The sequence below is a fragment of the Drosophila erecta genome, unplaced genomic scaffold (assembly GCF_003286155.1).
Source record: "Drosophila erecta strain 14021-0224.00,06,07 unplaced genomic scaffold, DereRS2 tig00000055-arrow-pilon, whole genome shotgun sequence".
Lineage (NCBI taxonomy): Eukaryota > Metazoa > Arthropoda > Insecta > Diptera > Drosophilidae > Drosophila > Drosophila erecta.
In genome coordinates this window covers 6,534,637-6,550,524 of record NW_020825200.1, presented here as the reverse complement: position 1 = coordinate 6,550,524, position 15,888 = coordinate 6,534,637, and the positions used below count along the sequence as shown (strand labels likewise).

Sequence of the window (15,888 nt, the reverse complement as noted above, 5' to 3'; positions counted from 1 at the left end):
CCTTGACATATCCCAATGCTTAGGAAGACACAACGACTCCTGCATAGCTTTTGAAAATTACATTTTAAACATATTGAACTTAAAAAACAGTTTAGAAAATATAAAAAGAAAGTAATGTAGGTAAGTAGCTTTAATACCTAAACTATAAAAATATCCACACACCTACCTTCCTCAAAAATTTTTCAATAAACATTAAATGCATGTGTTTTAAGGCCATTGATTGATTTGGTCCTTAGCTTGGCTCACATGAGGAAATTCGGTTTCATTAGGTTTTCCATTTCCATTTTCATAGACGTTTACGATCATCAATTGTCATTAGTGAAATTAAAAGCCGACGAAGATAAAGTGCCGACTGTCAAAGTGGCCAAGGAAAGTTTAGGCTTGGGACCGTGTTTCCACCGAGCAAACTTCTGTGCGCCAACTGGAGATCAAGATAGTGTGGCAATTGATGAATTCGCGGAGGCGAAGGGGGAACGAGTAACCAACACCATCAGGAGGCCACTGGGGAAGTCGACAACAAGTTGTAAGAACAAATAAACAATTGGTAATTGTTTCGAATTGGGAATGGAAATGGAAATGGCAGATGCTGTGCCAGTGGATTGGGAATCGGAGTTGCATCTAAAGCTGGAGGATTGCCAGCCCACCAGGAGGAGTAGGAGGAAGAGACACAGAGACCCGGTGACACACATTTCCATCCATTTTCCAGGCACACACCATATACTACATGGATCGTGGATCGTACACGAGCTTGGAAACCGAAAGTCACACAAACCGAGATAATCATCAAACTCAAGAGTTACCCGGCTCAGTTTTGGTTCCTCTTTGGGCCATCGTGTGAAACATAAATGCGCCCAAATTGATTTTTAAATGCTCCTGGGGACCTCTGGCGAGGATTGACCCAGCTCAACCCTCTGGGAATCGGCTGGCTAGAATCGAATTCAGACTCTTGCTGTCGCTGCCGTAATACGCAGAGCCCGTTTTTGGCCATGGCTGGTATGAACGACAAAATCTGTTTACTATTTAAGGCAGTAACAATTTGTTCGGCTCACGTTTTTGGCTCGCACATATTTGGCTGGGCTGCGCTTCTCCCAGAATAAGCAGCGCATACAATGTGGGGAAAGATGCAACGGAGATGGCACTGAAATACCCGCAGTCTTGGGGGAAAAGGGAGCTGATCCCAGATCCCAGATCCCAGATCCAACGCCCACAATGAAAGGCGATGGCGATGGCGATTTCGATGGCGATGGCCAAGGCGTTGCCGCTACAAATTCCCAGCTGGCCGATATGAAATCACAAAAACATTGCATAAACATCGGTGCATCGGTGGACAATGGGCCACCTAAATGAACCGATCGTAAATTGCGCGGTAGTTGGGCACACAGTCAAAAGATCCCCTCCTGGTATCTGCATCTCCGACCGCGGTTAACTGTGAAGTCATAAACTTGTCGACCATTTCTCGTTTCTCGTTCCTGCCGCTTAACGGAGCGCGCAGTGCGTGTCTTTTTCGGCTTGTAGCCAAGTTAACGTAACAGGGCACACTCCCCCGAGGGAATTAACATGGTCAAGATCGTCGCCAATCATAAGGCCTCAGGAGCGAAACGAAGTGGGGTCCCTCAAGGGGTAGATGTTACAGGAAAAGAAGAGCTTTTCGAATATACAGAGCGATAGGTTGAAGTATCGCAAATTGTTTGCTTAACAAAAGAATTACATTTCAATAACTCGATGTTGTATCTTTTATCTTGAAGGATCTTGAAGCTGCGCTTGTTCTTATTTTAGTTCAAATACATCCATTAAGCCATAAAACCTAGCTGTTTTTCTTGACGAGCAGTGATAATTCAGGGTTCAGCTGGATAAACACACTTTCGGATACTTTCGGTCGTTGATCGGTAGCCAAGGCAATCGAGCAAACTATTGGTTAAAGGGGCTTAAGGGGTCGATCGCAGATCTGCCATCGAAAATGTTCTCCAACCCCGGGGGCGAGGGCAGGCGGAAGAACCCCAAATCAAATTGCATGAGGAAATGTTCGGCCGAAAAGTCTAATAAGCAGTAGTAGCCCAGGCTCAGCCTTAATATTTTTAATTGAATTTTTAGGCCTGACCGCCTGAGCGAGCGGCCGAAAAGCAGGAGGCACAGGCAAAACAGCCAATTGTGGTTGGGTGTGGTTTCGTGGGGTTTCGTGGGGCTTGGAAATTCTCCGGGCCAAGGCAAATGTCGAAACATAAATTAATATGCAGGCCGTTGTGTTGGCTGGCGGACAACAAACGGCAATAGGCGGAACCGACCGAGGCAAGGCCAGTAGCCGGCCAGGTTTTATTGATCTTGCTGGAGAAACTACAAGTACGGCATGTGGCAGTGCGGCAGCAGCTACATGTGCAACATGCTTGCCGAAAACATTTGCTCGGACAATTTTCTAATACCGATCATGCATGCATATAAATCTTGCGGCAAGTGTGCCCATGCGTTTCCTGCCACCGCAGCGCGCTACCCTAGAAAAGCAGGGTTTCTGCGGATGCTAATCCTCTTTGGCTGCGTCCAGCTGATAAAATATGGAATCAATTTTATGGCAGATTCAACAATTTAACTAAGCCTGATGTGGGCTTCCATGGGCACTTAGTCTATGGAGTACCGAAATACTTTCAAGGCGTTTTACTGAAATAACGAAAGTAATTGTATTTAAAGCAGATAATAACAAGTTGGGCGGCTGTAGTCTTTAAGCTGGCCATAGTCCTTAACCATAATTTATTTTTCCAGCAGTTTGGAATATTCTGCTGCATCAGGAGTGTATAAATCTCTCACACATTCGGCCGCAATATATTTTAATGATAATCTTCACTCTGTGTGTGTGTTTTTTGGCTGGGTGGTGCTGCAAAATTGAACATGAACAGCAGCAACACGGACATGCATCAGCAACAAATTCAATTCGCGTTTCCCATTGATGCTGGCGAAGTCTATTTAAATTGTTTCGCCAGTGCCAATCGAGTGGATTCTCCAGCTCCGTTTAATGGGCAGTTGGTTGCCTGCTGCCTGCTGCCTGTTTGGATGTTTGGATGCTTGGATGCTTGCTTGTTCTTGGGGCAGTTGCTGCAGATGTTGCTGCTGCTGTTATTAGATGTTGCTGCGGCGCAGTGATGGTGCAGTGCAGCGCTGCCTGGGCGTTTAACCATTATTATATATTGGCCTCATGCTAGTCATTCGTTTGATTTTGTGTTTTCCCCCGGCTTTTTGTTTCGCTGCTGGCTGAGTAGGCCGCAGCCTCTGCAATTTATTCAGCAGTCCAAGTCTTGGTCTTGTGGGTAGCTCTACTGTGTTTGCTCTACGCTGGCTGCTCTGGTTGCCGAGACATTGATCTAATAAATGTGGCCGTTGGAGGTCCATGCTTTTTGTTTTATGTCGTTTCGGTCTGCAACTCAAATTGCCTTTTGCGTAGTCGCTGTGGGTTTGATCCACTAAACCAATAATGCCACACAGCTGACCCAGTTTCCCCGGTTGCTACCCCCATTGCGAACTATTCGTTTTTTGTTTGTTGTTCTCTATCGTTTATCGTCGTTGCAGCAGCTTGTTATGCGATTTCTGTGGTAATTATAGGAATGGAGAGATGCTAACCGAAATAAAAAGTTGTCCAAAACCTACACACAAGCAATTTGCAACGAAATGTTGAACTTTCGTTGGCTTTTCGCCTCAAAATGGCAAATTGAAGAGCGTGGTGGAGCGTATAGCTTTTTATAGCGTAGGATAATTGGCGAGATTTGGGTTAGTTTGCTGAAACTTCCACTTCCCACATAAAAGTCAATCAAGGCCTAGATGGTAAGTGTATTAAAGTCGGGATATGGCTGAGATTATCGTGTTATTGGGCATATTTCCGTTGCAATATGGAGAATTGCCGATGGTATGTCATTACTTAACACCGAGCTAGAAGAGCAGCAACTACTGCATTCAGATCAATGGATGGACTTTTTCTTTTTCCCGCCACCCATACAGAAGTTTAGGAATCTTTAAATTATGAGTGCCCGCAGCGACTACGGTAGCTGCAGATCTTCCAGCGTTAACTGCCGATTTATGGCCCAACTTAGCACGGCGAACTGGCCAGAAAGAGTTAAGGAAACACTAACTGGGTACGTACACGTAAGTTAAGTATGCCAAGCTGGCGATCTATTAGAAGATATGCTAAAAGCCCGCGCCAAGCCGAAGACCAAAGTGAGTGGCTGCCAATCGACCGCCTGGCAAACACTTCTGTTAATGACACTCGTCTTGCGGCTCCTTGGCCAGTGTTAATTTGCGGTCATTAGCCAGAATCTGCCGCTTGGGCTCCAGCTGGACTGGAATCTTTTGCTGCGACTCCTTCGCGACTCATTCAATTTGCGGACTCAGTCTGCGCGTATTCTTTGCTCTGTGGCTGCTTTTCTCTGCGGGTAAAAGGCTTTCCACGCACAATGGGTTGTTAGCCACAATGGGCTTTTGTTAACGGTTAAATTACACTTGATGCCGCCGCTTAGGCTAATGATGCGCTTGGGAATCGGGCGAATACAAATGCTAATTCATTTGCACTTTGCACCCGCCAGCCGAGCAGCGAGCGACTGATTCGGCTGATTTATTTATGCAAAAATGAAGCCGTCCGAGGTGCAGGCAACACAATAAATTACGGCCACAAAAGTGAATGTTAACAATGGCGAAATGGGTCAGAGTCGATCGGTTACGCTCGCGCTGCCCGGGAATTTCGCAGGTGCCTGCTGCGGCGACTTAATCGGCAAATTAAAGCCCGCCGATGATATATTAAGTGGCTCTTTAGGACCTGCTAAAATGCCCCAGCCCGCCCCCCGAAAAGTTGGCATTGCTAACCCAATTTCCCGCCGCTGGTAAGGGAAGCTGCGTGCGATTCGAATTTCCATTTCCTTTAGTCGCCATTGGCCAGCTCACACACAGGCACACACGCACACCTGCCGAGCGGGCCAACAAATTTCACTTATTGCCAATTTGCTGGCAATGAAATAAAATACTTTTCTTCCGCGACGCGCCTGTTTGTTGCCGATAGCCAAAAACCTGACCACGGACGCTGGACTCCGCGAGTTGGAGTGCAGCAGGGGAATCCCCATCCCCATCCTCCATCACCATCCTCCATCACCATCCAAATTGAACGGCAGCCAGCGCGGCTCTGCAATAAATAAATTGCGAAATTTATTTGGCGGCACTTACGCGTCGCTTTTTTCATCGACTGCATTTTCCATAGTGATTTATTTGCATCGATTGGCGGGCGCGGGGCATCGGGCAGATGATCCAGCCGCGGTAAATAGATGGCTAGAAAATATCAATAAAAAACTAAAATATTCTAGGTTATGGCCAGTGCCAGAGATGCGAATGCGAATGCAAGTGCTTATGCAGTGACTGCAGTTAGTGACAGCAACTTGAGTGCTGCTTACTTTAAATAAATGAGAGATTACTGTAATTGTATTTATACGTGAATGTAATATGTGAAATTAAATGGTTAAATCTATATGAGCCACTAACTTTTGCCTTTACAGCATATGAAGCAGCGCACTTGCCGAGTCAAAATATTAGGAGCTGCCAAAAAAAGAGCTTGGCTTAGGCCAAGTTACTTTAAATGAACTGCTGCTTAATGCCTGTCCCACATAAGCAGTTGACTTGGCCAAGTGCTGGAGGGGGCAGCATCTCCGATTCCACTCGGAACAGCTTCCAGCTGCTTTTCCGCGAATCTCTCTCGACTGGTGTGTGTCCGTCTGGCTTACGGGTCCCGCCAAGATGCGTCGGCCTTTCAGGCATTTTCAATTGATTTTCAAATTTATCAAACAGGAAGCATCTCTGGCTACGCCAGAACTGCGAGCGAGAACTCGCAGCAGGCTGGGGCTCATAGCCTGGCTCTGGATTTGGCATTAGCTCGTTCTGCAGATGCGGCTCGCGCTGCGTGTCCATTTAACGGCATCTTGTGGCGCAGAATTGGCCAGCTCATCGTATCGGCCAGATGGCTAAGGCCAACTGAGCAAGCCAAGCCAGCCAAGCCAGCCAAGCATCCAACAAGCCAAAGTGTTTCTGTCGCCGCTGATAGATGCGGCGGTTCCGATTCGAATGGGATCAATTCTGCTTGTGTGGATGGAGAGCTGGCTGACAATTTGTCAATTACTCGCCCAGCTTTGCTTTGCTAATTTAACTGCTGTTTTAATTAGTCACCGCGCCTCCGGAGCAACAGCCTTAAGTGGCTGGCTTTGGGTTTCGGTAGGGGTCTGCGCGTTATTAATGGCCGGCTTTTAGTAGACGATTCGTTGGCCGAGTGGCAGGTGACAGGTAGCAGCATTAAGTCCCCTTGCGTTTCTGGTGACTTTCTGTGTCACAAATCACCTACCAGCATCTATCATTTGAAAGCGTTCCGAAAATTGTACTTACATTCCTAGTATTTATACTACCATAAAATACTTATTCATTTCCATTACTTGAAATATTAAATATTTGAAAATGACAAAAGCTTACTTGAAAACTACACATATTTCATAGCCTACGGCTCACTCTGTTGTGAAACTCAATATTTCCCTCTGCTATGACTAAAAATTATATTTTTAAGTTAGTAATCCCTTTCTCCTTTATTTTTTTTAGGAAGCATTAATTTAATTAACAAGTTAACTTCCGCAAACATTTCCGTTAACAGAAGTTGAACAGCTCTGTCTGTTGTACAGGTGTCGCCGCTACTTCGTTAAGTTCATTAAGCCAATGCACCAACCAATGTAGTTCGAAACTATGCTATACGTAAGTGTACATAAGTAAAAACATTTGTAGTCTACATGTAAAATTAGTATATATTAATTTCCTGCTGCCAATTGCCGTTAGGTGGCGTCGTATTTTGTATTGAAAACATTTTTACAAGTTTTAGAATATAATGGAAGATTTTTCGAACACTAAAAACTTAGGAAAATATGTATGTAGTTTGTTATCTTTTATAACAACTAACTTTTGAAGGGTATATATTTTTTTTTTATTAAAAGCTCGTTGTTTAAGAAGGAAAAACTAATAATTTTGATAAATTTTTAATATTTAGCTGAGTAAGGGGTATCTGATAGTCGGGGAACTGGACTATAGCATTCTCTCTTGTTTCGTTTTCAATTTTCAAAATTTAAAAAATTTGTTAAGTTTGGTAAATTATGAAATAATAGTTAATTGATATATATGGTATACTATCATAAAAACTCCCAATACAAATGTGTAATAGTTCAAGGGAGTGCGTTATTCTTGATTACAGCATTTCTTGGGAAGCATTGTCTGCTGTCTAATAAGTCCGCTGTGAAAGCGATAAGAAGCTGCTCTAGGGTATAAAAAGCGTTGAGCTCTGCAGTAAATTCATACTTGTAATTAAAATCTCGAAAGATGAAGTTCTTGGTGAGTTTAACAGATTGACAAGTTGTAATGATTTTATTTGACTCAAACTAAATTTCACCAGGCTGTTTTCTCCGCCGTTTTGGCCGTTGTCCTGATGACTGCCGTTCCAGTTTTCGGTATTTCGGTGCCGCAGTGCGATCCCACAACCGTCGACGCCGCTCAAGGCGGTAGCTACCCCATCATACAATTGGGGAATAATTTAAAATTTCCTTTTGGAGGATTTATCACGAAAACATAATAATTAACTTCAAATGAAAATAATAAAGCGCTTCTCAGAAAAAACTGTACCTTTTTTTTATATTCTAAGAAGAAATGCACAAATCAAAACCCAAGGGCGGTGACATCTCGGGAAGTGTGAAAGCTACAAAGTTAATGTTAAGCATAACATTAATAGCTATGTAATAGGTATATGGTAGTCGAGAAACTCAGCTGAGCGTTCACGCTTGTTTTTTTATACATATTAATGGTATTGCTGATGCTCGTTCTTTGTCTCTATGGGTGAACTATTGGCGAACTACATGTAATAACATGCAGTTGGTTAAAAAATATGCCCATTTGAACTTTAACTTTTCAGTTTTCCTGAGGTAGCAGCAGCTATTAAGTCCCTTTACGTTTCTGGTGACATTCCGTGGCACAAGTCACCTACCGTCAAAGCAATCTGAAAATTGTAATTATATTCTTTATATTTATACTACCATAAAATTATATTTCATCAACATTTCCATTGCTAGTATTTTTCGGTCGCATAAATCTTTGAAAATAGAAAATAGCTTTCCTGAAAAATGTATAGCTTCAGGTTTACTCTTTCTGAGAGTAGTCAAAGTCCTTCGAAACTGCGTCTTTTCCTCTGCTTTGGTTAAAAATATTTTAATAAGTAATTAGTCGCTTTCTCCCTTAAATTTCGTTAAGAAGCACCACTTTAGTTAATAAGTTCATTTCCGCAAAAACATAGCAAAAGTTGAACGTTTCGGTAAGTTTTACAGGTGACGCTGCTACTTCGTTCATTAGGCGAGCATACCAACCAATGTAGTTCGAAACCTTGCTAAATGTGAATGTTACATTTGTAGTCTACATGTAACATTAATATATAATAATTCCCTGCTGCCAATTGCCGCTAGGTGGAGCCGTATTTTGTATTGAAAACATTTTTACAAGTTTTTGACTATAATGGTAGATTTTCTAACCCTAAAAGGTTAGACAAAAAAATAGTTTGCTATTTTTTAAAACACATACCTTTTACGGGGTAGGTCATATTTTTGATTGAAAGCTCGTCGTTTACAAGGAAAAATCATTACGACTTAGGATATCTTCAGTTTATAAAAACTAAAAATATAACACAGAGGCGATCTTTTTGTTTTCAACTTCGTTTCGCCGACGGCAACAATAAATAAATTCTCACATATTAAATATAAGCGGCAGGCTTGCGTTGGCATGATATTAAGAAATCCGCCCTTTATTAAGAAATTTGTTAAGTTTGGTAAATTATGAAATAATAGTTAATTGATATACGTATATCAATAAGCGGCAAATGTGTAACTGTCTAATAGTTCAAGGGAATGCGGTGTTCTTGATTACAGCATTTCTTGGGAAGCATTGATTATGTTTTTTCCACAGAGGAACAAGATGATCCAGCTAACAATTATCGCAGATTTAGCGTGTAATAAGTCTGCTGTGAAAGCGATAAGAAGCTGCTCTAGGGTATAAAAAGCGTTGAGCTCTGCAGTAAATTCATACTTGTAATTGAAATCTCGAAAGATGAAGTTCTTGGTGAGTTTAACATATAGACTGTGACATATTAAATGATTTCATTTAACGCAAACCACATTTCACCAGGCTGTTCTATCCGCCGTTTTGGCCGTTGTCCTGATGACTGCCGTTCCAGTTTTTGGTACTTCGGTGCCGCAGTGCGAACCCACAGCCGTCGACGCCGCTCAAGGCGGTAGCTACCCAATCATACAGCTGGGGAATAAGGTACACTATCCTCCTGGAAGAAGAATGAGGATCTGATCACGAAAACAAAATAATTAACTTCAAGTGAAAATAATAAAGTGCTTCTCAGAAAAAACTGTAGTTATTTTTTATTTGGTAAAAAGCAGTGCGAAAGCCACAAAGTTGACGTTAAGCATACAATTTAAAGTTGTAGTCCTTCGCTTCTCTCGAGCTGAGTAATAGGCATCTGTTAGTCGAGAAACTCAACTGAGCGTTCACGCTTGTATTTTGTTATACATATTTATGGTTTTGCTGATGCTCGTTCTTTGTCTCCATTGGCGATCAACTATGTCGCTTCAACAAATAGGCCCATTTGAACCTTAGCTTTTCAGTTTTCCCGAATCCATGTAAGCTACAATTTTCCCTGAAGCCCGCATGGCAAGAGCACAAATTGCGGATAGGATCCTGCTGACTGGAATAGACGACAGGCATGGTAGAATAGACACGCATCCTAATCTGAGCCGCGCGTGTAAAACATCATCTGGCACCGCGAGCTGACATGCAAATTAAAAAGCATATGCTTTGACTCCTAATCACAAAGCACTTTCATTCAGTGACTGCTCCACCCCGCCTCGTCCTTTTCTGCCCAGCTCGCTTGATGGGTGACTCTTTTCTTCCGCCTGTCAGACGTTGCTGCCGTCGCCTTGTCCGCGCTCACATCCGCGCACACATCCGCGCTCCGCGTCCTGCTCCGCCGCCTGACGTTGACATTGATGTTGGCTGTTAGCTGTTGGCTCTGTTGCTGTTGCTGTTGCTGTTGCCTCTTTGAATGTGTTGCCTGGCTGGTTGCCTGTGCTGGGTGGTGGCTGATGCGAGTGGCTGCCATTTGGGCGCGTGATGGATTTCTGCAGCACTCCGAGTCGAAATCCAGCGACTCCGACAGCTCGGCGCACAGCTACGCCCGAAATGGCGCAAAAAGCGAAATCCCCCCAAATGATTAATGACTTTTCAAGTGACTGGCAACAAAACCAAGTCACCAGTCACATAACGAGCCTCAGCAAGGATCAAAAAATTGTGGCTGCACTGTGGGAAATCCAGCTCCAAGTAATCCGAAAGCATAATGCATGATGCATTGACATTTAAATCAGTTTGTAAGTAGACATCTATTACGCTGAATTTAAGCAAATCGAAAATAAAACATTTTTAGTGCAATGAGAATGAGAAAGAATATGAAATTTATCAAAATATTACGTTTCACATATCTCATTCGTTTCTCAAAGTGTATTGGCGCGCATAGTGGGCGTCTCAGAAGAGAGCCACAAATTAGTCTCAGCAAACGAGGACGCGACTCCTAGACTCCGACTCTGACCCCAGATCCGTCTCAGAGGATGCTCCCCCTGCTCCTGACACATCCCACTTCCACTACCACTGCCACTTCCACATCCAGAGACCTCCTCCGCTGCTCCGGGCTGCTCGTCTATCTTTGACATCACTCTGGCTGAGTGATGGCGCTGCGTGTGTGGGGTCCTTGTCATTGGGATTAATGATTTAAATGCGGGGGAGGGGTCTCCTCTTCGCTGGCTGACTCGCACTGTTGTCGTGTCATTAACCAACACTCTGCTTGCCATTTTCACCTGCAGCTGCAGTAATTTTTCAACACTGAGCCAGTGGGATGGCATCGTTAATTGCAGGCAAACGTCAAAAGTCGTCTGTCAGTCCCGAAACCCCCAGTCCTGCGACCTCCTGGAGTCTCCCCGCATCGAGCATCAAGCATCAAGCATCAAGCATCAAACATGAAGCTGAAGCCTGGCTTCTCGTCCACGTCCACATCCACGTCAGAAGCTGTCAGGCTCACAAAAGTATACATCACGGGCAAAAGTCCCAGTTCCCGGTTACCAGTTCCCGGTTACCAATCTCAATCCCCCTGCTTTCAGACGGAGTCCAGGCCTGGTCATGGTCGATAGTTGGCTGTTGCTGTTGCAAAAGATTGATGTGTGCTGTACGACGTCGGCAGGCAAAACGGAAAATAAATGATGTTGGTGATTATTTTTCTTCATTGAGCGGCAGTCACTGCTGCCTGTTCGCTTTGCCGTTGTTTCAACAGCCATTTTGGCCATCAATCTCGTAGAAGCATCGGGCGGACCGACCCAGCGGGCGTATTCGAGGTGGCCATCAGCTGGCGGACAGGGGTTTGCTTGGCAGAAGGGGCTGCACTCGCACTCGCACTCGCACTCGCTTATTCATTCATTCATTCATTCATACGCAGCACATTTAGACAATCTATCAAGTTGGCCCGACTCGAACTGGCTCAAATGGGTGGTAAGTGGGAGGCGGACAGGAACAAGAGAACCTGGCGTCGGGCACCGAGGATCGGTGTTTATTACAATGCACCAATTACATATTTCGGCTCTTCTTGCAATTAAATAAAACAAATTGAATTCTAAACCACTGTGGCCTGCTAATATGCCTACTACTCCGTTTATGCCAATAGCACCAGCATTTATTTCCCAAACATCCATGAGTACATACATATCTCCATCCATTACGCTGTCACTCTTCCCAGCCAGGACATTACCACAATAACGCCCACAACTCTCGGAGCAGCTGCAGCTCTCCTTCTGGAACGAGCTGGGATAAAAAGTGCAATATCATCAATTACTCGACAAATTTAGTGCCAGAAGACCAAGTCGCTGGTCGGTTGGCGAGGCTGCGGGGCTGCGGGGCGAAATGGGCGAAATGGGCGAGCAGTCAGAGGGCAGAGGTCGGGAAAACGAAATGTCCGGATGCAAACAATAAAATACATTTTCCGGTTACTTGTCACCCACTTTTCTATCGGGGCCGCCTTCGTCTTGACCCGCCGGAGAGGAAAATCCCTTTCTGGGTCTGAAAAGAAGTTGACACATGCTGCCGCCATCGCTCCACTTCCACTTTCCTTTCCCGGCAGCTCCTGCACAGCTGCAAGTTCTCCGACTTGCTCCGGGAAACTCCTCGGCAATTGCCAACAAAGCATTTCACTTTTTCGGTGGGAAAGCACTCCTCTGCTGTTGTTGTCGTCCAAAGTCATGTCGACAATAGCTTTAGCTTTGCTTTTGACACTTGGTAAATGGCGCCCGCCCGCTGAGCGACTGCAGCTTACATTTTGCCCAGCTTCCAGCTTCCTTGTTCCTTATTCCTCCACTGCCTTCGACTGCCGACATCCTGCGGCCTCCTTGTGGGCGCCCGGTGGGCGTGGCCGGGTCACTTGTTTACCGCTCCACTTACGCGTCGCTCTCGAGAAATGCTGGACTCTCTTCCGGCCACTCCTCATCCCTCTTGCTGGAGGTTGTCCGTCCTAGATGCACTGAACACAAATGTCGCATGCCTGAATTCTGCGAAACTCTGCGATCAATACTAAGAAAATCTATCATACAAAGAAAATATATATTGCACTCAGATTAACTCACTTGTGAAGCGACATCCCTCCTCTTTGCGATTACAATTATGGAGATTACTTTCTTCAATTTGAATCAACGTTATATTTCAAGATTGATATTTTTATTTTGTGTTGTGTTAAAAGTACTGACCAATTGGTTGCCTCCAGTTCGAGAGATCATCACTGAGAGATGGGTTCAGTTCCAATTTCCGGTTGCGATTGCACTTCCGTTGTTTTCTGTGCATGACACTGCTCTAGATCGCACTGCAAACACCCCCTGCATTTTAAATATAAATTGTGCCAAAGTGCAAAGTGCAGGGCACTGAGGGCGCCGCTGTGAACTCTGGGGGGCGCCCGCCCATTCTCCACCACTAACTTCATTGCCCTTCATCACCCAGACTGCAGATAATAATTTATCAAGTGCGTGTCGGGATGCCTGACACAAGATTTGTTGCTGTTGCTCTGGGATATGTCAAGTCGGGATGCCAATCGACGACAGTGCGAGTGACAGACGGGAGTGAAGTATTGGATCAGGTTGTCGGCAGTCGATAGGACAATCAGGGAAAGGACATTCGCAGGGATCCAAAGCCAAGCGGAAATTGATATTACAGGCGCTGCAGCAAGGAAATTTGTATTACAAAAAATGTCTATCCTAAAACACAAGTTACTAAGTCTTACCATAATAGAATAATTGCAAATCACTGGGTGTGTAACATGGACGAGCATGTCACTGCTCGAAATCTTATAAAAACCATAACATAATTATGTGCACATGTACAATATAATTTACGATATCATTTCGTCGCTTCCAAAGGTTCGAAAGTTTCTCTTTCCGTCGTGCTCCCATTTCGAAGGGAAAAGCGAAAATATTGGCCAGCATAAATCTTGACGGCCAAGTAGTAAATTTTCATTTTCACACCTTTCAACACTTTTCACGCTAACACGACCAGAAGGAACATTTTGCTGTCAAAAATAAAAGGCAGACAAGCAAAGAGGCAAAGAGATTCGACCTCTGATCCCCCCCTTCCACAATCTCCTTCCCCCTGACAAGCTACACAAATACTGTCATATACAGCGGGAAAGGACCTGGAGAAAGTAGTGGACGAGCAGCAGAGAGCAGTCCGAGCAAGGAGCATCCGAGGAGTTTGGCCAGGAAGAGCGGAGCAGACAAAGTGCCTCTGAGCGTAAATAAATTGGAAATGTCCTTTGCCCTGGCAGTGCCCCCATCAGCTACGAAGAGGGGGGAGTTCGAAAGTGCACTGCAAAAAGGATTACTTCATTCACTGAAAAGATCATTTTTAAAAAATTAAAAATATCTGCAGAATCCTTTTCTTTTAAAACCAGTTAAATAATTTCTGTATATATGATTTAATTCCAATGATTTAAGTTCCAACTAGAGACTGTCTGCAAAATGGGAATGCCCCTTTTTTAGAGTGTGTGCCTCCAAACGAAGGTCCTTGCTGGCATTGCAATGCGTCGGACATTGGGCGAAGGCGATGCTTCCATTTTAATATTAATTTTACCCCAAAGCAGCAGACGGGGCCCGGACACAGAAAAGTTATTGCCAGCGCCGAGACAGAGGCAGAGGCAGTAATCATGGGGCAAGGTCCTGGGCACGGCAGTATCCGTCCTGCAGGTCTCGCCCCCACGCTCCTCTTGGCGCTCCTCCGCTCCTCCGCTCCTCTGGCGTTGTCAGTTGAAGCAATTTATGTCAGTGCATATCCGACAGCCTGGCAGTTGCAAGCCATGTGCGGATCCCGGGGCCCCAGTCGCCATCCTCTGCCTCCCCCCGTCGCCTTGCTCCTCCTTGAGGACAACCCGAAGTGTCCTTGTTGGCAGCAGCACAACAACAGCAAGAGAAGTAACAACAACGGTGGCACCAACAATGCAGCCAGCACCTATCAAGTTATCAAGCAGCCAAAGGCTTCCCACTGCTGATCCCTTTGGCGATGTCAGCGTGCCACGAAGCGCATTTTATATACAGAAAATAAAAAGTGTATGCCGTTTACCTTCCACTTTGAATTATTAGGAACAAGTTAATAAAATATGTGGCATTCATAGTTATCAGAAAATTATTCAAATATCCGACTTGATCGCAAACGATCTGAGTTAGTTGTTGGATTATTGTTCTATTTAACAAATTTTCAGACTTGTTCATAGATTTATTTTCAACAGAAGATGTTCAGCTTAAGATCAGAGATCTGCGAATTGTTGAGTTTGAATCAAAGGCCATAGGAATGCATTATTGATTAAACATATTTCACCTAGCCGGCACGACTCACGCTGCCATCTCTAGATGCATTTCACCAGCAATACTCATCGTTCTTGTTGTTATCCTGGCAACGACATCGAGCAGGCTAAAGTTTAGTGCAACCTTTGATTTATATATTTCTGCCCAGCCCCCCTTACCACTCTCCAAAGTGCTTTCCCCCGCCCCGCCCCATGGCCCCATGGCTCCACAGTACTTTGCAGATGCCAAAGAAATTGCTCCATTTTTCCAGGCACAGGAATCCATGTCCTTTGGAGCGAGCACATTGCTCAGAGCCTGTAGCGCCGGAAGGCGAAAGCAAAATATTTATTAGTTTGTTAAATTGTGAATTGGCCAAGGAGTCCCAGACGTTTTCCCTCTTCGATTCGTGTTGGCTGGCCATAGCATTTCGTTTTAATTTTTTAGCCAGTCGTTAGATTGGCTCCCATTCTGGCTTCGAGTCGGTCCTTTCATGCCATTCATTGTTTGTTTTGCAATGACTCCTGTCTGACTCTTGGCCTGCCTTTCGAGTGCCTGCCTTTCGTTCCATTATTATTTCCATTTTCCATTGGAATGCCCTTTGACACCCAATCTTGTAGATTAAAATGTCCTTCAAGCACACAAACCCGGTGTAAAGTGCTGGCGGGAATTATGTTCATAGTTTGGGTTCTTAATTGACTGCTCTTGCCTGTTTATAAAACTTACAAATTGCTCTATAATGGGTAACCACGGCAAAAGCCAGACACTTTGCGGCATTAACCATCGACACATGTTTTGGGTTAAGCGCCCCCTGGCGGCCGGCAGCCGGCACCCGGCATCCGATCATCGGGGACCCGTTTTGATATATAATATTTTAATTAAAATGTAAATCGAAATGATTAAGTGCTTCCAATTTATACACAATATTTCATAAGCCCAGCAG

The 15,888-nt window shown here is 44.6% G+C and overlaps 1 protein-coding gene across 1 annotated transcript; it reads left to right on the top strand.

The window, feature by feature from the left end:
* The first annotated feature begins 9,107 nt into the window (after nucleotides 1–9,107).
* Nucleotides 9,108–9,384, top strand: LOC113564057. Its single transcript, XM_026978441.1, has 2 exons — nucleotides 9,108–9,144; nucleotides 9,211–9,384. The coding sequence occupies exons 1-2, from the start codon at nucleotides 9,133–9,135 to the stop codon at nucleotides 9,382–9,384; spliced, it is 186 nt and encodes a 61-aa protein (XP_026834242.1). The 5' UTR covers nucleotides 9,108–9,132.
* Nucleotides 9,385–15,888: the final 6,504 nt, after the last annotated feature.